This window comes from Eublepharis macularius, chromosome 14, assembly GCF_028583425.1.
Source record: "Eublepharis macularius isolate TG4126 chromosome 14, MPM_Emac_v1.0, whole genome shotgun sequence".
NCBI classification, from domain to species: Eukaryota; Metazoa; Chordata; class Lepidosauria; order Squamata; family Eublepharidae; genus Eublepharis; species Eublepharis macularius.
The window spans coordinates 62,219,068-62,241,373 of NC_072803.1; the positions used below are offsets into that span (position 1 = coordinate 62,219,068).

The 22,306-nt window shown below is 48.3% G+C and overlaps 1 protein-coding gene across 1 annotated transcript in view; it reads left to right on the forward strand.

Annotated features, from left to right (window-relative positions):
- The window catches only part of POMT1 (protein O-mannosyltransferase 1), a 38,077-nt gene extending 17,102 nt beyond the window's left edge, over positions 1-20,975 (forward strand). Inside the window, exons 10-21 of the mRNA XM_054997815.1 lie at positions 1,853-1,983; positions 4,151-4,246; positions 6,842-6,934; positions 8,873-8,969; positions 10,896-10,988; positions 12,738-12,858; positions 13,914-14,011; positions 15,609-15,722; positions 17,387-17,513; positions 17,903-18,080; positions 19,646-19,817; positions 20,158-20,975. Coding sequence (XP_054853790.1) covers positions 1,853-1,983; positions 4,151-4,246; positions 6,842-6,934; positions 8,873-8,969; positions 10,896-10,988; positions 12,738-12,858; positions 13,914-14,011; positions 15,609-15,722; positions 17,387-17,513; positions 17,903-18,080; positions 19,646-19,817; positions 20,158-20,160 — 1,323 coding nt within the window. The 3' untranslated portion in view covers positions 20,161-20,975. The remainder of the gene's footprint in view (positions 1-1,852; positions 1,984-4,150; positions 4,247-6,841; positions 6,935-8,872; positions 8,970-10,895; positions 10,989-12,737; positions 12,859-13,913; positions 14,012-15,608; positions 15,723-17,386; positions 17,514-17,902; positions 18,081-19,645; positions 19,818-20,157) is intronic.
- The last annotated feature ends 1,331 nt before the right edge of the window (positions 20,976-22,306 follow it).

Sequence of the window (22,306 nt, forward strand, 5' to 3'; positions counted from 1 at the left end):
GGAAAATATTGTGGCCAGTCCTGGCAGTGGATGACACAGCCCCGATCCCAGGCTCTTCCCTCCGGAGGGAGGGGCTGTGTAGACTCAGGAACTAACTGATCGATAGTTAAAGATACTGGCCCAGAGAAAAAGCAGGAGATGAGTGTGCCTTTTGCCCATAACCTGCTGACACTAAGGAACTAGGATGTTGCATCTTCTAGGGATTGGTTCACATGTGTATGTTTCTTACTGGGTGGTGGTTTATCCGGGCATGCTTCTGGATGCCTCGCCTTCTGTGGAGGCCTAGGTCACAGCCGTTGCCGGAGCTACCTTTTTCCTCCAACAACAATTCAGGCAATTGGCGCCCTACCTCTTGCCCCAGGACCTAGCATCAGTAATCCATGTGACGGTCACCTCTAGGTTGGATTACTGTAACTCGTTTTACGCTGGGCTGCCCTTGGACCCGACCCGGAAGTTACAACTGGTCCAAAATGCAGCAGCATGCGTCCTTACCGGAACGCCAGTTTGGGCACATATATATCCGGTGCTGTGCCAGCTGGACTGGCTCCCAGTTTAATTCTGGATCCAGTTTAAGGTGCTGTTTTTAGTGTTCAGAGCCCTTCACAGACTGGGACCTGCGTACCTGCGAGACCGCCTCTCCCACTATGCCCCCTGCAGGGCCTTGTGCTCTGCAGATAAGCAACTTATCACAGAGTTGGAAGGGACCATACAGACCTTCTAGTCCAACCCCCTGCCCAGTGCAGGATCAGCCTAAAGCATCTCTGACAAGTATTCATCCAGCCTCTTCTTGAAAACTGCCAGTGAAGGGGAGCTCACCCCCTCCCTAGGCAACTGATTCCACTTTGGAACTACTCTGACCGTGAAAAAGTTCTTCCTAATACCCAGCTGGTACCTTTGTGCATGTAATTTAAGCCCATTGCTTTGGGTCCTACCCTCTGCTGCCAACTGTAACAGCTCCCTGCCCTTTTGGTGGCTCCCAGCCCACGGGACACTTGTCTGGCCTCGACCAGGGCCAGGGCCTTTTCGGCTCTGACCCTGGTCTGGTGGAACGCACTCCCAGTTGAGATCCAGGCCCTGCGGGACGTATTATAGTGTCACAGGGCTTGTAAAACAGAAATGCTCCACCAGGCCTTTGGTTGACTGCCAGCGAATTGTCCCCTGCCTTACATTTTGGTATATTCAGACTGACATATCCCGTCGCTGGCTGCCCCAGGCTCATATTACAGCTGTATCCATGTCTTGAGATAATTCAGTGTAGCCTATGCTGTTTATGGTGCCATTTTAGTATTTTGTGTTGTACTGTACTGAGCTTTTAAATACTGTTTTTAGGTAACTGTTGATGATTTTTAATGCAAGATATTTCTGTTGTTAGCTGCTCTGAGCCCGTTCGTGGGGAGGGCAGAGTATAAATATGAGAGAGAGAGAGAGAGAGAGAGAGAGAGATTGTTCTCCCTTCCTCTGTTTTACCTCAGAACTAAAACCCTGTGAGGGAGGTCATTCATTGAGTTTCCATGGCGGAGTGGGGATCTGAATTTGGATCTCGGAGATCCTGTTCCAGCACTTTCATTACTACACATGCTCTACAGCAGAAAGCAGATACACCGTTGCAGTTCGAATTTTCCTATCTCCTCCCTGCCCCTCAAATCGAGTGCTTTCCAGTTCACTTCCTTCATCCGTCTGTAATCAAAAACAAAAGGATCCACTTTTCTACACACGTCTGTGTGAACTTAGCCTGCTTCTGAGGGCATTAGGCCACTTCTCAGTGGACGTATGATTTTAGACGGCAATAATTATTATTTCTGGGTTCGCGAAACCGCCGCTACTTGGTTGAATGTTTTGTGGCTCTTCCTAGGGCGGGCTGGCTCGGATCACTCAAGGACAGCCTCTGGAGGTGGCGTATGGCTCTCAGATCACCTTGCGGAACATCTTGGGCAAGCCCATGCCCTGCTGGCTGCATTCTCACAAGAACACGTACCCCATCAGGTGGGAGAGGAGCTGCCTCGTTCGGTTGCAAAGACCCAGTTAAGGGAGTTTAAGCCTGGTTTATTCTGACGTCTAAATTGACAAAGCAGTGTTGGCGGTCAGCCTGCAAACCAGAACCAGAAGCTGTTGTTTGAAGTGGGCTTGCAAATTATGATTTTGTGTTCTACAGTAGCTTACTGCGATGCTGTAACTGACATGGGGGAGCTGAGTGGATGGAACATGAAAACAGACGAGCAGCAAGACGCCAGGTTTTACGTGTCTACATTGAAGCTCAAACCTTAATTTGGGTTCTAATTTGTATTTGGTGTAAATCGTTTGACATGATATATCTGCCAGTGAAGGCCTCGTGTGCCTGTCCCGCATAACTGAGTTTAATATTCTGTAAAGATAGTTTCTGGTGCGTAGCCATGTTGGTCTGTAGTAGAAGAGCAAGATTGGGGTCTAGTAGCACCTTAAAGATCAACTAGATCTCCAGGGTTTGTGCCTTTGAGAGTCAAAGCTCCCTTCGTCAGGTGTCTTGAAATCTCACACCCTGGAAATCTAGTTGGTCTTTAAGGTGCTAGTGGACCTAATTCTTAGTATTCTGTAACTGGTTTAATAACACGAGTAAGCTTTACCATCAAGTTTTTGGACACTCATAGATGAATTATTTCTTGAGGATAGTTTCTCAATGTTTCTGTCTTCAGGGAATCCTTTCTGCACGGACTTGTCTGCCCAGAAGTCATTACTTTAGAACTACAGCATGTGGCAAAAGATACTGGGGCATATTCTCCAGTGTACACTCAGTCTCTGTGGGACACCGGTCAGACTTGCTGGCCTCCCCATTGCTCCTGTCAAGATGTGGGTGTGTTGCGGGAGCACTCAGAACTCAGCGGGGACGGCATGTTGCAGAGGAAGTTGAGCTGGTGGCTGAGGGCCAGCTGTCTTCCAGAGTAGCTCGTCTGTCCTGATTGAGCTCACTGAACCCCCAATAACCTTTTGAGGAGTCCCAGGGTTGCCTGGTAGAGTGCTTGAAAATTACTGGCCTAGAAAACAAATCTCATGAAAAGAGCAAGAGTCCAGTAGCACCCATAAGACTAACAAAATTTGTGTTAGGGTATGGCCTTTCGTGAGTCACAGCTCACTTCTTCAGATACGATTAACACAGCTACCCATCTTGATCTAAATCAGATAAAGGAAAGCTGACAGAAGGGATCCTGTTTGACTTGAAGAAAAGAAAGCGAAAAGGCGATCCACAGTACGGTTCCCCAGCTTTTTTCTTCCTGTGGCGATTAAAACCAGCTGCAAATGGCCTTCAGTACAGCGCAGGCGCATTCAGGCCCAGTCCGTGCAGGAGCTCCAGATTATCTTCTTGTTTCCTCTCTGATACCCTTTGCCTAAGAATAAGGAGGCATTGTGGAAGTGGGCGGTTGGCACTGAGATAGATCAACGTAGATAGCTGTGTTAGTCTGTCTGGAGCAGTAGAAAAGAGCAAGAGTCCAGTAGCACTGATCAGACTAACAAGATTTGTGGTAAGGTATGAGCTTTCGTGAGTCACAGCTCACTTCTGCAGTTGGTGCAGTTGGCATTGAGAAAGGCGTGCAGGGGGGTCTTCACAGAGGTCTGCCACTGGAGTTGGAACCCCCGGCCACCACAGTCACCCAGAGGCGTCCTGCCACCAGGAGGCTCACTTAGGGCTCAGCTTAAGCATCATCCAGTTTGTGAAGCCGTCTGCAGCCAAGCTGCTTGGAGGATGCTTGTCATGTCGTTGCCCAGTGCAGGGTAGAGGGAGTGCCCTCGTCCAGCGTGCCTGTAAGCCCCTAGGCTTCATATCGAAAGAGCAGGGGAGGAAGACAAGGCACTTCCTCTCTCAGTGCAGCTGCTTGGCGGCTGGGCTTCCTTGCTGCTCCTGTCCTTGTGTCGTCACCCTCCACTTCCTCTGATGGCTCATATGCGTGTTCAAGGACCAGGGCTTGACAGACATGGTCACAAGGGTCAAATGGGGGGGGGGCTTTCAGTTTGCCGTTCCTGTATCAAAAAACTCCGGAGCCGGGGCAAGGAACTGCACAGGCACAAAAGGAACAGCTCATGAGATCATTGCAAATTCCTGCCCAGGCCCCGTGTGGCTTCCTTATTGCCTTGTTACACAATGCCTTTCCCTTGAGCTCTCCTCCCGTCTTGTCGGCAGGTACGACAATGGCCGCGGCAGCTCCCACCAGCAGCAGGTGACGTGCTACCCTTTCAAGGACGTGAATAACTGGTGGATTGTGAAAGATCCTGGCACGTGAGTATTGGGGACCCTTTACACTCTGGTCTGTGTCCCGAAGCCCAGGCAAGGCAGGATGCAGAGTGATTCTTGGGGGTCAGCTGCAGTCCTCTCTAGCTCTTTAGGGTGAGTCTGCAGTCCGGATCAGGCCTGCCTCTCTGTCTTGCTCGCTGCACTGCCCATCTCTGCAGCCTCTGTGCTTTTTCAGTCGTTATTGTCTACCTGTCCCCGGCTGCCAAGTGGGATGACAAGATAACTCCTGCCTGTAAACACACACACACACAGCAGCCAGTTGTTTATGTTTGGGCATCTGTGTCCATGTAGAGAGAAGAGAGCCATGTGGTGCAATGGACAGAAGAGACCCAGGGGGATGATCGTGAAGCTCTTTTTGTCTAACTTTGGCAAATCACTTTCTCTCAGCCCTACCAGACCTCAAGTGGTTCTCACAAAGATATGTACATAAAGTACTGTCAAGTCGCATTCGACATGCGGCAGCTCAAGTGGGTTTTCAAGGCAAGAGACAATCAGAGGCGGGTTGCCATTGCCTCAACCTGCATAACAACCCTGGACTTCACTGGTGGACTTCCCATCTAGGTACTAACCAGGGTTGACCCTGCTTAGCTTTTGGGAAGTGGCTAGCCTGGACCATCCAGGTCAGAGTCCTGTAAAGCTACAGCGAGACCAGCCCCACCCACCTCACCCCATGCATCATCCGGAGCTCCCCAGTACCTGGGCATCTTTATTTACTTGAAAAGGGCACATCCCACACACCCCACCTGGATGGGCTTGCAGAGTTGCTCACATTTATAAAATGTAAAAACACAACAAGATTGTATTGTCGAAGGCTTTCACGGCCAGAGAACGATGGTTGTTGTGGGTTTTCCGGGCTGTATCGCCGTGGTCTTGGCATTGTAGTTCCTGACCTTTCGCCAGCAGCTGTGGCTGGCATCTTCAGAGGTGTAGCACCAAAAGTCACACTGAGAGATTTCTGTCTTTTGGTGCTACACCTCTGAAGATGCCAGCCACAGCTGCTGGCGAAACGTCAGGAACTACAATGCCAAGATCACGGCGATACAGCCCGGAAAACCCACAACAACCATCACACCAAGATTACTTTTGTAAATAATTGAAGCAAGTTAACAGCTGAAACTATAGAAATCCCATCTGTCTGTTTAAGTGTTTTTACTCCACTCTTCCTCCTAGGAGGATGTACAAGAGTGCATGCTGATGCCACTTGTGGTCCCAGGAGGGTCGACCCTGGGATGGGACCAACTTGCAGCTTTGAATCTTCAAGTGGTCCCTGCTCTAGAGCTTAAAGATAGCATAATGTAACTACTAGGATGCCATGCGGGATTGGGGTAGTGCTGCAGATCTGCAGGATGCAGAAAAGGGGTCCAAAAGGCTTAGGTTGGGCTACTAGATGTGGAATTCTGATTCCTGAGATGTTCGGCTTTCATTTAAAAAACAGCAAGTTGGTGGCCCTTATGTTGATTTATTAGAATGATTTTTATTATGTCCAATTCTTGCATGGACTCTCATTGATTGGACCAACACCAATCAGCACCATTAGGCGCTCCTGGGCTATTCCCTGGGCCTTTTGCTACTTGTGGCTGTGACGAGAATGCTTGAAAGCAGGGCTTTTTTTCTGGGAAAAGAGGTGGTGGAACTCAGTGGGTTGCCCTCAGAGAAAATGGTCACATGGCTGGTGGCCCCACCCCCTGATCTCCAGACAGAGGAGAGTTTAGATTGCCCTCTGTGCCACTGGCGCGGAGGGCAATCTCAACTCCTCTCTGTCTGGAGATCAGGGGGCGGGGCCACCAGCCATGTGACCATTTTCTCTGAGGTTCCGGAACTCCGTTCCACTGTGTTTCAGCTGGAAAAAAAGCCCTGCTTGAATGTCTGTAGGCAGCACTGCCTGGTGGTACGTGAAAAGCTGAAGAGGAAGCTGGACAAGATTTCCAGTGGTTGAGTGCAGGGCTTCAGTCCCTTGCATAGCCCTCTTGAGACAAAATCAGGAAAAAAAGTCCTGAAAAATAAGTATTCCAAATTTTAAAAATGCTGGGTATTGTTTGATCTGTATAATGTATTCAAGTTGCAGAACTGAGCTGCAGAATTTGGATTGCCTGATTGTAGAGTTGTCCTAAATGTGTATTCATTGGGTTGGATCCCACCTAACTTTTCCACTGGAGGCTGCAATTTTTACCAATTCACTTTCCTACTTCAGACCTCTGAACACCGACCCCAGCCCCATTGTTCCTGGACCTCCCCTGTCCCCCGGAAGCAGCATTTCTTGGCTGCAGTGGGCAGGGGAAGGTGAGAAATTCTCTGCTAATGGAAATCCTTCCATCAATGATAGTTTGGGGCAGGATCCAGGGCACTTTAATCCTATGTTTTTAGGGGCCAGGGCGTTTCCAGCTCGTAATCATTCCTGTAGGTTTGTAAACTAACAGTCTCCAAATGATGCCTTCTCTTATCTCCTTGTCTCTCGCCTGGTTCTTGCGCCTTGGCTTGTGTGTCACTTTGTGCCTCTCTCTTGCTTTCACAACCACTCGCCATGAACCATTTGCTTCTGCTGTTTTAAGGTGAGCTATAGCTTTTGCTTCTCTCCAACAGGCAGCAGCTGGTGGTCAGTAACCCGCCACGTCCCGTGCGCCACGGAAATATTGTGCAGCTGGTCCACGGGATCACGACACGCTACTTGAACACGTGAGCTCCTTCGCTTCCTTTTGTTACAGTCCAGGGTTGGTTCAGATTTTACTCAAGGTAAACCATTGATAACAATGAAAGAAACGCCAAGCTGGTTTATAACGAGAGTGCCTCTAACGTGGCGTTCCGACAGCTAACAGCCATGAGGCTGCCGATTAGAGATCTAAGGTGGCGTGCATCGTGCTTGGCCTGTGCCCAGTTCTCTCAAGTGTGTTCTCTCAGAATACTCATCCACTTTTAGTCCATTGGAAACTGGTAGTATTCTGAGATGCAATTTTACTCAGTTCTGGTCATGGCGAGGAGCTGCACGTATGAACAGCCCACCCCAGATCCAACTCCACCGGCAGAACTTCAGTTCCTCCATTAACGGTGGAGGGTGTCCTGAAATGGGTTGTGCTCCCTCTTTCCCACTTCTTTTGTCTACGGTGGGGTCCCCAACATAGTGCTATGGCGCCCACCAACACCTATCCCGGTGCCTGCCGAGTATTTTTAGAAAATGTGTAGGGCTTTTGCCCAGCAAGGCTTCTGATTGGTCATTGGATATTTGATTGGCTGAACAGATTTTGAAAAACATTGCTTTGGCAGCAGCTGCCACCATAGGACAAGGATCTTCACTGTGTGACCGAAGGAAAAGCTGCGGCAACCATTTTGGGGCTGGCCCTGCCTCCTGTGGCAGCTATTTTGGGGCTGGGGCTGACACCATGCTGTGTCAGAATTCCAGTGGTGCTCACGGGCTCAAAAAAGTTGGGGATCCTGGGTTTATTTTTTTTTAAAGAATTTTTATTAGGTGAGAATATTAATATACAACTCTCAAATAACATATTATCCTTTTCCCCTACCCTTTCCCTCCCCCCCCTTTTTCCAGGACTCCCAACAGCTTTCCAACCCTATATCCTAATCTATTCGCAATCTGTCCCCTTTTTCTGTAACTCCTTATCTCATGTTTACTTACTCTTTTATTCAACTAAGCCCTATCTATTAACTTCAAAAATATTGTTATAAACTTAAAATCTATTATCTATTACTTTATATTAGCTCCACATATATTTAAGTTTAAACTAACAGTCGGATAAAATATCTACTTTAATAATTCTAACAATATCTATGAATTCTAAGTCCACTTACATTTGGGCTAACAATTAGCTAATACTTCACTTCATATGGTAAAGACTCTGTCTCTTCTAATAACAAATCCATTTGGGGATCCTGGGCTTAGAGCTGCAGCTTCGTTTTCTCCTGAGAGGCCGGAATAATGCTTCCCGTCTCCCTTCCTCAGCTTAGCGAACTAGACTGGAAAAGGAAGTAGATGTTTCACTGCAGCCCCCAAGCACTGAAGGGCGAGCAGTCAGATCTGCAGTCATTAAGCAGCAACGGCTCAGTGATGTGTGACAGGATTCACACTCAGTTCCATCCATGCGTTCAGCTCCTGGCCGGGTATACTGTGTTGAGCCTGCTGGTGACTTGCATGTCATTCCTCTCGGAGAGGAGAGGGTGGATCTGAGTGGCTTGGATGTTCCCACGGAGGTGATCGTTCAAAGCTCTTTTTAATACAGCCAAGGTTTAGAACTTGGCACCGTGTTTCCAATTTCTGGGGGATATTCTCAGTTCGTCCCAATGTGGTGAAGGGGTCAGAGTGGCAAACTAGCATCGGGAAGACCAAAGTTCGAAATTTCGCTCTGCCGTGGAAGCTCTCTGGGCCAGTCACCCACTAATCTACCTCGCAGGGTTGTCATGAGGATAAAATGGAGGAAAGGAGAAGAATGCGAGCTGCTTTGGGTCTCCGTGGGGAGAAAGATGAAATAAATACGTAAATGCCTGTGGGGGGGAGAGCTGCGATGGAAGCGAATCTGCGGGAGGCGCTGCTGCCTGCCCTTCGCCCCTCCCAGAAGGTGCCTGGAGGGTGAAGGGAGACTCCCGCGTTCTGTTCTGGCTTTCCAGGCACGACGTTGCTGCCCCGCTGAGCCCCCACGCCCAAGAGGTCTCCTGCTACATCGACCACAACGTCTCCATGCCAGCGCAGAACCTCTGGAGAGTGGTGAGGGGCAAAGCCGTTGCCGGCCATTTCTGTACTGCTTTTTAGCGGAATCCTGACTGCCCAAACAACGATTAATGCCATTAGCAATTGAAATATTATTTTAGAAAGATGGCGAGTGGGAAATATCCTTGGTGGAAGAGTGTTTGGCAGCAGCCTTCTTCGCCTTTAGTCTTACTAATCCCCATTGGTGGCAGGGCGGGGAGTCTTGGCAGGGTATTACAGCCTCAGGGAAGGTGTGTGCACACGCTTGCGTACCAGGGGACAAGACCCCCCCCCTCCCACTTCTCTTGGCTTGATATCCTTCAGACCTGCCACCCGGCTTCCTTTTCACCAGCAGTTTGGCGCTGGTGAGCCTCTGAGATTTCCAAGCATGAACAAAAGGCACCTGAGTGGGCAGTTTGACACAGCCTCCTCCTTGGACAAGAAAGGTCTTTATTGTACTATATTCAATGTGTTGCATAGGACAGAAATGCAAGAGGGTAATATCATGGCATAAAGACCAAACAGAACTAAAAAAAGGAAAAAAAAGTGCTAAGTAGTCTGATTTAAAAACTACTCTGATGTTACGTTTGGCATCCCAAATCCAAGCCCACAGGTTGGAGGTTGCATTCCCCAAAGGTCAGGAGACGGCGGCAAATGCCAACTTCCCCCTTGCTCTTGGTCCAAAATGAACACACCAAGGAGATACAGACCTTTTTAAAACTTCTTTTCCTAATGGTTGGATTCCCTCCCTCCCACCAATCCTGGCTTTGGAAGAACAAGCCCGCCTGGGTCCTGTGGCATCCTCATGAATTACAGTATGGCAGGTCACCAGAGACTTTGATGTGGCATTGAAGGTCACACCAACAATCGTTCTTCTAGCCCAGTTTGACAATTAAACCAAATGGTGGGAGCTCATCTCCATTCTATAGCAGTGTGAGATCTTTATTTGTCCTTCCGTCCTGAGAAAGAGAGTCTTCCCAGGGTATAATTTCCTGGTGGTTCAATTAAAGGACATCTCTATATCTCTCTTACATAGAAGGGTGGGGGCATGCCAGAGTTTATCACCAACATTTTGAAAGTGGGTTAATCTATGTCTCCCTTCACAGATTAACTGTGGGCTAGCAGCCGTCACACCATTTCCCCTTTAAGTTAGAGCAAAGGAGGTTTTTCTTTGCTCCCACTTAAATAGGAAAGCCCCAGGAGCCTCACAAGCCCAGTTGGAAAGAGTGTGGCATTGTATGGAAGTTCCCCAAGAAACAGGGGCTTGCAGGGGGGAAAATCCCCATGTGGAAGCTGACCTGAGTACGTTTCACATGCACTGTGCAGCCGTCCTGAAAAGCAAGCAAAACTTACTTTTAATTCTGTGAGGCTGCACGACTCCCTTGATTCAGGATTTCATTGCTGTGCATTTGATGTCTAGAATGTGATTATATAAGGACCATAGAAGAAATAAAGGAATATATAAGCTTCTTCTTGGGTCCTCCCCCCCCCCACCTTTGTTTTGTTGCACATGATTGCAAAGAAGGATTTCATTTCCACGCATGATACAGTCTCTGGGCACGCAGTTGTGGCAAAGCTGACCGCAGTTAGACATACTGGGCAAGGAAAGGAAAGATAACTATTTTTCAAAATGGTGATTTCCTTTCGTTGCTTTGTATAAAGAGTAGGAAAGCCTGGTATGATTTAGTTAGCAGATATAACTTATATTTTACTTTCTTAGTTCTAACCTAGATCAGTTTTGTGACATGGAAATCATATTCTTTAGTAATAGTCAGTGCAGGCTATCATCAGAGTAAGAAATCAAGCGTCAAAATGGGAAGTTCAGATTATCGAGCCCGTCTCTTTATCTGTGGGCAGGGAATCACTGCAGGTAGAGCCGAGTGGATCATGGGCAGCTCCTCTGTTAATAATGATCAAATGCCAAAGGTCCCACTCCCGTTGCAGGAAATTGTGAACCGGGACTCGGATGGGGACATTTGGAAGACGATCCTGTCTGAAGTAAGATTTGTCCATGTGAACACCTCAGCAGTGCTGAAGGTAAATGGATCTTAGGGGTTCCTTTTCTGACAGCAGATCTGAGAGTTCATACAACTTGTGTGTTGTTGTTGTTGTTGTTTATTAATGTCTTTCTCACTGAGATCCAAGATGGATTCAACAGTGCAAGAGAAATTACAATATAATCAACAGCTAGGACATTCATTGAGCAAAGTACAATAATGAACAACTGTTAGGACTAGAGATGGGCACGAACCAAGAAAGTGGTGGTTTGTGGTGGTTGGTGGTTTGTGAAAAGAGACGAACCATGAACCACCATGAATTTGCCCAGTTCGCAAACAGGTTCATTCGGTTCATGGTTCGTCACTTCCAGGTGCTGGCAAAGCAGCAGCAGCCGCAACACTTCTGTAGCTGTTTGCATTTGCAAACAACAAGAAAAGTTTAAAAATTCTCGCCCCGCCGCTTTTTTAACCTGACGGGAGAGGGAAGAGGGAACCCCCCTCCTCCTCTCATCAAATGGAAAAAGCAGGGTGGGAAGTTTGAAAGCAACACTTTCCTTGCTACTTGCTCCCCCTCCCATCAGCTGAAAAAGCCCCCAGTTTTTTTCAGCTGAGGGGAGGGGGAGGAGGGACCCCCCCCTCCTGTAAGCTGAAAAGAGCAGGGGGACATTTGAAAGCAGCAACAATTTTCTTGCCGCACAAGAAAAGTGTTGCTGCTTTCAAACACCGGCTGCTTTTTTCAGCTGACAGGAGGGGGATTCCCTTCCCCTCAGCTGAAAAAAGCTGCTTTCAAACGTTCATAGCTTTTTTCAGCTGAGGGGAGGGGAAAGAGGTCCGTCCTCCCCTGAGCTGGAAAAAGTGGCTGCAGGTATTTGAAAGCAGCAACACTGTTCTTGCCACACAAGAAAAGTGTTGCTGATTTTAAATGTTGACAGCTTTTTCAGCTTATGGGGGATCCCCCTACCGTCAGCTGAAAAGTGGCCGGCATTTGAAAGCAATACTTTTCTTGCCATTTGCAAATAGCAAGAAAAGTGCTGCTTTGAGCTTCGGTAAATCCAAAGTGGGAAACCTAAGGGGGTGCACACCTCTAGTGACAAACGAAATGAACTGGCATAAAGTTTGTCACAGTTTGTCAGAAATGGACTCTGCCTTAAAAAAAAAGAAAGAAAAAGAAATGGACTCTGACGAACTGTTGGTTTGCAAACCACGAAGCAGCTTGGTTCATGACAAACTCTGGTTCATATTTTAGTTCGTGCCCATCTCTAGGATGTTCAGTGAAAGAGATACAATCGGGTATGGTAGCAGAAATTTGGAAAACAAGCATAAAGCCAAGCACAGAGATGAAATCTTTCTGAAACAAAACATAACTAATTTACATGGCGTGTTTAGCAGCATGGGAACTCCCTAGAAGGTGTGTGTCTACATCAGCAGACAGTACCCAACAGAGTAGCATATAGTCCCTCTCCCTAGCAATGCACTTCTCTGAGCTACTTCTTACTACCTTATAATCTGAATAGAAAGCCCTTGTGAATCATTCAGTTTTGCATTGTTTGTTGAAAGCCAGGAGAGTGGAAGTTTTCCTGACCTCCTCAGGTAGGCCATTCCATTAGATTTGGGCTAAAGCATGTGGGCAAGCAGCTGTTGATTTTGCCCAACTGCAGGGTGGTGTTTGCAGAAGGCCCTGTCCGGATAAGCGAAGCTGCCATAATGGAGCATAGGGGGGGAGGCAGTTGCATGTCGTGTTACAGCAAAAAGCTAATACACTTCTCCTCCCCACCCCTTTTATTTTCAGCTCAGTGGAGCGTCCTTGCCTGAATGGGGCTATCGGCAGCTGGAAATTGTTGGGGAGAAGATTTCCAAGGGCTACCATCAGAGCATGCTGTGGAATGTAGAAGAACACAGATACGGGAAAAGTCAGTGGAAGTCAGGGCACTCCAGACCCCCACTGTTCACCCCCATCTGTGTGTGTGTGTGTGTTTTACTTGTGCAGTGGAAGTGAATTTGCTGCTCTTAAAGGCTTTCCTAATGTTGTCGTGCACAATGGTCCATCTCCTGTTCTATCTGCTCTGTTAGCCTCCTAGAGGCTCCTAGCGTCTTCTAAGATGCTTGGGTCCAACCACAGAAAAAATGCTGGGTTCTTTGTGCTCATGGAAAAGAGGAAAGATGCCTTGTGTTGATGAGTGTGGCTAGAGGGGATGCCATGCAACAGCTTTGCTGAAAGCCAAGCAAGTCTTATCCTGGCAAGAACCCTCTGCTCCCCTTCCTGAATTCCCTGACGGAATGCAAGATGTCCATAGGCGACTCTTCCCGTCATCTTCAAAGAGGCGGGGCTTTCAGGAGCTCTGCTACTGGGAGGAGAAGCACTCCTAGTTTTTGGAGGCTCCTGCTGTTCAGAAATAAATCCAGCGAAGGAAAACAAATCTCTGAGTGTTGGGACCGTGGTCTCTAGGACAGAAGACAGGATTGGACCTCAGCCCTGGATTCTAACAATCATGGCCGAATCTTGCAGTGAGGTGAGACCAGACTGGGTCTGGGTGACTGAAACAGCCCCCCAGTATCTCTCATGTTCTCGTGCTGTAACCAAGAATTCTTTTATGTGATGGGGATGGACTCTCAAATGACAGGAGGACATGACAACTGAGAGCCCCCTCACTGTATAAACAATTCAGTCGGAGGAAGCAGCACTTGGGTCTGGGGGCTGTTGAGGCAGGGTTTTGTTCTTTCTAAATGCTTTTTGAACTGGCATTTGAATAGACTGCTTACTGCTGAGACTAGAGAAACCATTATGGGGGGAAAGCAGGGTGGCTGGCTGGCTGCAATTCTGAAAGCGCTGTAGGAATCTGGACGTTGAGTTGCCTTTGGAGACCCCCCATGCTTTCAGGGCTTCAGGTGAGCATGAAGCATCTCGGCTTGTCCACCCCAGGAACCTGGTTATGTCTGAGACTCGATGTACTTCTCACTCTTCCAGGCCAAGAGCAGAAGGAGAGGGAGGCGGAACTGCACTCGCCCACACGGATCAGCATTGGCCGGAACCTCAGCTTCATGGCCAAGTTCACGGAACTGCAGGTGAAGGCAAAGGCCGCATGGGAACAAGGGGCTGGGAGGAGACTCAGCTGCATCCCGTCCTGAGAATAGGCGGCTTGCCTGCCTTTCGGGAGCCAGGTGTCATGCTTTCCTCGCCAAGAAAGTGACTGAGACAGAAAGGTTAGCTTCTTCCACAAGAAATAACCCCAAATGTAATCCACAGCCAAATTTCTTAGTACAGAAACACCTAAGGGGTACCCATTTTTAATGCCCTGACTAAAGTGCATAAAAAGGACTTCCCTCCTCCAGGTAGACCTATAGTATTTGGATCTGCCTCTGCATTGGAACCCTTGGCTCAATTTTTGGATAAACATTTGAGACCTTTTCTGGATCAAACACCTTCATTTATCAAAGACACAAAATATTCGATTATAGAAGCAGTAAATGGAGGAGGGAAGCCCTTTTTATGCACTTCAGTCAGGGCATAAAAAATGGATACTCTAGGTGTTTCTTTAATAAGAAATTTGGCCGTGGATTACATTATGGGTTATTTCACCCTCTTCACTTAAGGAATAACTTGCCTTAGGGTCAGTTTTTGAGGGTGAAGAAGAATTCCACTCCATCTCAGGATTACAGGAGTGATACTGGAACACGCGAAATACAATTGACGAAGTGTTTGCAATGCATGGAATACCAGATGAGTGTAGGTTGCGCTTCCATCCACACAGGGCTTGAAGATTGGACTCTATAATGTTGTGGAAAGAATATCTTTTATAACAATAATTTTGTCCAATCAGTCAATTCAGTCCAATATACTTTATTGCTTCAGCACAGCCATAGCAAATAACAAAAGAAGTACAATACTATTAATACAAATTACTACATCCTAAAATTTAAAATTGAAGTTAACAAACCTCCATCTAGAACTCTAAATCCATAAAATCCGTACAGCATATAATATAGTGTAATAAGTCCTACTAAGAGGAACTTACTGTTACCTTTAGAATAAAACTTACTTCAATAGTCTCAACTGTATTTTGCTTACCGATGCTACAGACTTTGCCACTTGCATTGTAACCCATTTATCCTTATCTGCCAGCAGCACCACCAATTTATCTTGCTCTGACCTCCCTGGCACCCGTTGCAGAATATTTCTATGATATTTCTCCCGAATAGTTGCAAATCTCGGGCATCGAAACGTAACATGGGGCATACCGTCAGTGGATGTATGATCACAGGGGCACACGCAATCAACAAGTGGGGTCTTGTTATAACAGCCTTTCAGTACTGCCAAATGAAGTATATTGATCCTAGCTCTAGTAAACCACGTCCTATATTCTGTGACCGTTAGGTCATCAAAATAAGCTGGCCAATACTTTTGTCATTACATACCTGCCTGTACATTTATACTTATGTAATAGATATTCAAGCGTTGGTACAAGTAAACCTAGTACTTTAAATGCCTTATCAATGCTGTCATTGATGTATTTTTCAGTGCTCACACCGTGATTCAGCTGTATTGTAATGTCCATCTGTGGCAGGCAGATGTATTCTGCTTTAAGGGGTACACAAAATATTATTTCAGTGTCAGGTCTGGAAAATGATTGCGATTATCAAAGTCTGAATGGTTCTGTCCTAGTGGAAGATTTTGACTCTGAAAAATGAAGACACAGAGCACAAGTACAGCTCGTCCCCCCTGGATTGGATTACTATGGACACCAATATTGCCTACTGGTTCCATTCAACCTCAGGGGTAAGTCTCCCTTGGCCAACTTTGCCCACTTGGGTAGTTTATCCAGGGAGAAAATGAATGGTGATGAAGGTGGCGGAGGAATCTGCCTTTGCTTCAGGTGTGGCCGTGCTCCTCGGCCTGCTTGCACTAAGGACCGGGCTAAGTATTAGATTCTTACGGAGTCAGGTCTGGCTTCCTTGGACCTGGCTTGTCCCCACAGTCCACAAGAGCTGCAGAGAACTGCCTTTTAAAGAGCCACAGGATCCCAATTCTGCTTGGGACCATGGTGGTGGTGGGGGGGAGGTTTCTGCCGCACTCGTGCGGCTTTCTTGGGCTGAAGTGGCTGGGGAGGTCATTATTTGCCCCGTTTTGGGGCTGTACATGCATAAAATAACCAGATCCTCATTAAAAGTTGTAACGTCTAGTATGAGTCTAGGGTAAAGGGGCTCACTTGAAGTTCTAGATGGATCCCAAGAGAAGACAACGTTCCTTCAGTGTACTCTTGCAAATCAGTCTGTAAACGATGGTTGTTGGGGGTTTTCCGGGCTGTATTGCCGTGGTCTTGGCATTGTAGTTCCTGACGTTTCGCCAGCAGCTGTGGCTGGCATCTTCAGAGGTGTAGCACCAAAAGACAGAGATCTCTCAGTGTGGTGCTTTTGCTTTTGGTGCTACACCTCTGAAGATGCCAGCCACAGCTGCTGGCGAAACGCCAGCCACAGCTGCTGGCGAAACGTCAGGAACTACAATGCCAAGACCACGGCAATACAGCCCGGAAAACCCCCAACAACCATCGTTCTCCGGCCGTGAAAGCCTTCGACAATACATCAGTCTGTAAACGTTTGCTCACATACCACACTTTCCACTGTTTCACGCACAGGTTTGTGAATCATTTCTAGCTTTTTTAAATAAAGTTTCCCAGCATGGTTTCCCGAGAGCCATTTTGTATGATCTTGCAACAGTGCGCTTTTCCTTTAAAAAAGGTGTTAGATGCGATCATTCTCAAAGTCAAGTGGAAACGTTCTTAGAGGGAGCCAGCTGAAATCTCAGTAGTGAGACGTGTGGCTGAATAAGATTTCCAGTGGCTGCAGCAGGTGGGACTTCAGTGCCCATCTCTGCGACTAGCAAAACAAAACAAAAGTTTGTTGTTTTTCACATGATGGAGGCGGCAGGGCCCTGCTGCTCTTGATCCAGATTTGGATTTCCGGGTGCTGAGCTTCCCCCCCCCCCCCAAACGTTGGATGGTCAGGACTGAAACAGTTGGCTACCTTGCCTGGTCACAACAGAGACAAGGGTCATTACTCCAAAGTGCATCGCTTTCTCTATATGAAAGTTATTGTAGGACTTGACCCTAAGTGGGTTGTTTCCACGTTACTGTAATAATAAAAATCAGGTAAGTGGGGTGGTAGAGTGGTTAGTGTTGGGCTCCAGCTGGGGAGATTCAGGTTCCTGTCCTCGCTGTGCTGTGAAGCCAGTCCCTCTCTGCCCGCGGAAACTGCCTCAAGGAGCTGTTGTGAGGCTCCAGGGGGGAGGGAGAGCCACGGGTCTGCTTGCCTGACCTCCTCGGAAGCAGGGCGAGATAAAAACGAGAGAGACAGGGATCCACAAAAGTTCAGCCTTCTTAAATTGCTGTGGTGCTCTCCTGTTGCCAACCATGTTTGAGCCAGTTTTGCCCTGTCATCCTCCAGGCCCAGATCCACCTTCTTGGAAACGTCGTCACCTGGATGTCAGCCAACGTGGCAACTCTTGTATACGTGGCTTTGTTCTCCTGGTACCTCCTCCGGCGGCGGCGGAATATCCACGACATCCCCGAAGGTCTGGCCTTTCAGGTCTCCCTCTCTTCCCTTCCTCCCCATCCTTTCCAACAGCCAAGGAATGTGGAGGCTTCTGCTTGCGGAGTCCCCGGCGGCGGCGGCTGCTGCACTGCACGCTTGTGACTTCTGCCTCTCACTAGCAGTCATGCTGCTTGCCTGCTTTCTGCTGGTCCAAAATGCAGTGCATCCTCACCACAACCCTGTGAGGTAGTTTAAGCATGGAGAGAGCACAGCTGGCTTAAGATCACCCCAGGCCTTCCCTGTCCAGTCCGAACTTTTCAGCCCCTGCTGGCAGATGTGTACAACACAAGCTTCCAGCTCTCCCACTTCGCTTTTCTCTGGCTAAAGAGGCAGTGCTGCATTCCTTCTCCCTCTCCTCTCTCTTGGCAGATGCCTGGTGGCAGTGGGTGTCAGCTGGAGGGCTCTGTGTGGGCGGCTGGGCAGTGAACTACCTCCCTTTCTTTCTGATGGAGAAGACGCTCTTTCTCTACCATTACCTCCCGGCCATTACCTTCCAAATACTGCTCGTTCCTGTCGTCCTGCAGCACACGAGTGATCATCTTTGCAGGTATTGCTGCTGACCTTCGTGAGTGGCATGCCGAGGTCTGCACAGGCAGTTGTTCACCTGTGCTGGGGTCCAGCAGAGGGCTGGAGCTTGGGTTGTGAAAAATGTGAGACAAGCCAGGATGTCCCTGATTCAAAACTTCTTAAAATTACTGGAGACTTGTGATAGCTGAGAAATTACACCTCTCTCGCATCCCCCTAGAGATTGCTTCTGAAATACATGAGCGTCAGAATCATCCACCTTCGGTGTTTGTTTGAGTCACTGACCTTGGCTTGCCAGCTGATTTGTAGGCTGTCAGACCTGGAACTCCTGCAGAGATGTAACCAGCAGCCTCCTCCGAGAGGGGTAATTCTGCTGTGACTTTGCACTGGGTGGAAGAAGGGTGGAGCTGAACGTCTGACTGAATCATCCAGTTGTAGAAAGGAAGTAGGATGACCTAACCCCAGTGGAGGCATGACTGAAGCCATTAGTTGCTCTGATGCAGACACACAACAAGCTGTCTCGTTTGAGGACTGCATCAGAAGCAGGGCTTTTTTTCAGCCGGAACGCGGTGGAATCTCTTGAAAACGGTCACATGGCCGGTGGTCCTGCCCCCTGATCTCCAGACAGAGGGCAGTCCCCTCTGTCTGGAGATCAGGGGGCAGGACCACCAGCGAGGTTGTCACCGAGGGCGATTTAAACTTTTAAAAACTCCCCCCTTGTTCCAGCTGACCCAAAGTGACGTCATTGTGTGGTCCTGGGAGCATGCGTGCATGTGGTACCAGGGGCACCATCTCCCACCTGTGCTGGCAACCCACTGAGTTCCACCACCTCTTTTCCCAGAAAAAAAGCCCTGATCAGAAGTGATCAAATGATCCAGTTATGCCTGATGCAGTGGTGTAGTGAAATTATGCCCCCTTTCCCAGCAAAGAGGCAGGATGAGAGCACCAACCTGTACAGAGACACCATGAACCATCTTCTCTATGGCTAGCAGGTCGGAGTACTTTGAGTGTGGAGGAGACTTTTAATTCCATGTCTGTATTTTGTGGGAGTTAGACAAGAGGCTGCCACCCTTTTGAAATCCAACCTGCATTAGGAGAGCCATTCCCCATGAGTGACCGAGTGTTCCTGACAGGGATTCAAGGGAGAAAATGAACAGGAAGTGTTTTGGATAACCCAAAAGTCTTGGCGCAGTGACTTTCCCACCCGTCAACTGATTCATTGAACGTAGGAGCCTCTTGCTGTGATCTTTACTTCCCCTGCGCCGTTGACCCTCAGTAGAAGGCAGCACCCTGCTTACTCTAGGACTTCCCTGATATGCCCTGGGAAGCAGAAGATGGAATTCGATTTTCACCCAGCTCAGGTGAAATTAACCCCAAACTCAGGCCACATCAGTGTATCTCCACCGTTTCTTCTTGCACATCTTGTCTGGACGAGCTCCCTGGCTTAGTGGAAGGGAAGTTGAACTGGAAATTGTGGAGGAGGTCTGTGCTGGGGGGTGGGAAGGCAGAGGTGGCGGAAGTCACTTTCAGCAGATGGGCCTTGGGGCACCTTCGCCACCCAGAATCTCTGTACATCTGCCCTTTTAGATCAAAGCTCTCCAAGAGTATGCACAATGCTTTGGTCGTGGCTTGGCTCTCTTCTGTCTACCTTACCTACCACAAGTTCCGACCACTCACCTATGGGGAGCCTGCCCTTTCCAAAGCTGAGCTCCAGAACCTGCGCTGGAAGGACAGCTGGGACCTCCTGATCAGGAAGCAGGTAACTGCAGGGGCGGAGGTGGGCAAGAGGGCTGGGTGAGCCACTGGCCGAGGTGGGACTGACTGTGTTGGCAAACATCTACCTCTGTCTCGGGAGGCAACACTGACGTGGCAAGGGATTTTCCCCTCACCGCGTTTACAACCAGTGGGCCCAATTCTGACATTGCCTTTCCTCCGCATATAAAAATCACAGGTCTGAAAAGCAAATTGAAGTGATTTTCACGTCACTTTCTTCATGGTCTCTGTACATTTGGCATTTTTGTTATTGAGAAGACACTGAGGACCATTTGAAGAACAGCAGCCCGTTTTTCTGATACAGCTTTTGTTTCATGTTTTCCTAGTGAAGAAGAAACAGTTCCCAGAGAATTGGGCCCCAGCGGGTGTGGAACCACAACAGAAGGGTCCTAACAAGGCTTTGAGGCTTCAGGGCTGCCACATTTTGAACCAAGTGCAAGAATCTGGGTGTGTGAACCCATATTCTGGCACAGTCCAATTGGCAGTGCATTGACTGTGAATTCCTGCTCTCAACAATTTTCACCCAAAGTGTCAAGGGGCAGGAAACCTCCCCAGCTGCAACGGAAAATACAGTGGAGAAACCTAGGAACTGCCAGCACACTCAAGGCGAAGGAATGACAGGCTGCCTAGGGAATATTGCCACTTCCTTGAGAGCAGGGAAAATCACCGTCTGAACAAACAGGACCTGGATTGGCCTCTACAGATGGGAATCTTGGCATGCAAGAGCAGGTTCCCAACTGGTGGGTGGAACTCCTGGGCCAGGAACCGTGCGAGGGCCTCGAGCAACGTAGTAAGATCATTCCAAGCAGGTAGTGGCTTGGAAGCGTTTTTGTTTCTTTGTGACTTACTGTAAGCCATCCAGTGAAAAGGGAGGTGGGTTTCAGGCTTGCTCGCCTGAGGACATTCGCTGTCAGTCGCCTACAGCAAGGAAGAACGTGATCCTCTACCCTAGCCGTGTCCTGCTCCTTGCAGGGGAAGGTTGGCACTTGGAGGCTTAGCTGTCTTAGAGAAGAGTCTGTTCAGCAGTGCAGAGAAGTAAGCAATCCCCACTAGCCCAGAATTCTAGACTGCATAGAACATAGCCACTTTAAGAAATTCATAGAAAAAGCCACTTTAAGGAATTCATTGGTAGCCAAATAGTAAAAAGTCCAGTAGCATCTTTAAGACTAATCAACTTTATTGAGGCATAAGCTTTTGAGAACCACAGCTCTCTTCATCAGATGCATGATGATATACCTGACGAGAGCTGTGATTCTCAAAAGCTTATGCCTCAATAAAGTTGATTAGTCTTAAAGGTGCTACTGGACTTTTTACTATTTTGCATCTACAGAATAACACAGCTTACTCCTCTAGATCTAACATTGGTAGCCAAGTCAGGCAGGTATGTTTCTCTGGTCTTCAGCCTTGGGCTGTGATGGCCCTTGAATGTTCTAGTACCATGCGCTCAAATATTGCTGGGATTGACTAAACCATCTGCTCTCTGGCTGAAGGTGAGGCCAGAGACTGTAGGTAGGTCTGGATCAAACTACACCTCAGTGCTCTGATCTGTGGCAGCAGGAAACTCAACTCCACGGGCTGGCCCAAGGCCTTCCGCCTCTGCTATTCAGAGTCTGTTTCTAAGGGCAGGCAGAAACCCCCCCTTTTTTGTGTGCCACTAGCTCAGCTGTCTTGGAAAGATGGCCCTGCTCCTTGGAGTTGTGATGCCACTGGAGCTGTCATCCAACATTCCTTCTGAAGGTGTCGTGTAAATAGTATAATTTTTAATAAATAACCCAAATGCGGAAAGACAAACCCTGACTCATCTGCATGTTACTTTGCTGGTTTTTTATTACTTGCCCGACAACCAACAGAAAGATCAGGCTTTGTTGTTATTGGGGGGTGGGGGGGGGAGGAACAGCCTCTTCTTCCATTTTCCTCTTCTTAGCTATTCAGTTCACTACAATGTAACGTGGAATAAAGCCCTGGACTCTGCACCAAAGGCTTCTAATGCTGAACCCAAATCTTTAGTTTTTAAAATACTGTTGGCAGCAGAAATGCAATTAAACACAAGCGATTAAACACACACACACACACACACTAGCTGGCTAAACACCGAGCCTGGAAGAATCCTGCAGCATCCAAAGGGAGAGGTGCCCAGCTCTCAACAGGGAACTGGCTTGTTCCTGTGGTGTCTGTGGGACAGAACTCGTTTGTGTTGGAGTGGAGCCATGATAGATCCACGGCCGTGTGCCCCAAACTCTTCTACACTGCAGAGTTGTTTTGTTCCTGCAGCAGCCCACCCCCCAGGTTTGAGAACAAAAAATCCCACAACCTCTTTGTCCGGAGCGACAGCCAGCCTTTTGAGCCCCCGTTTGTACCCACAGAGGGAGCGAGTTTCTCTTCATTTACCAAGACACACGTCAACCGTGAAAGCCTGCTTGTTCTCGGATGTAAAGAAATGCACTGCCTCATTTGTCATTGACGGCAACTGGAAAA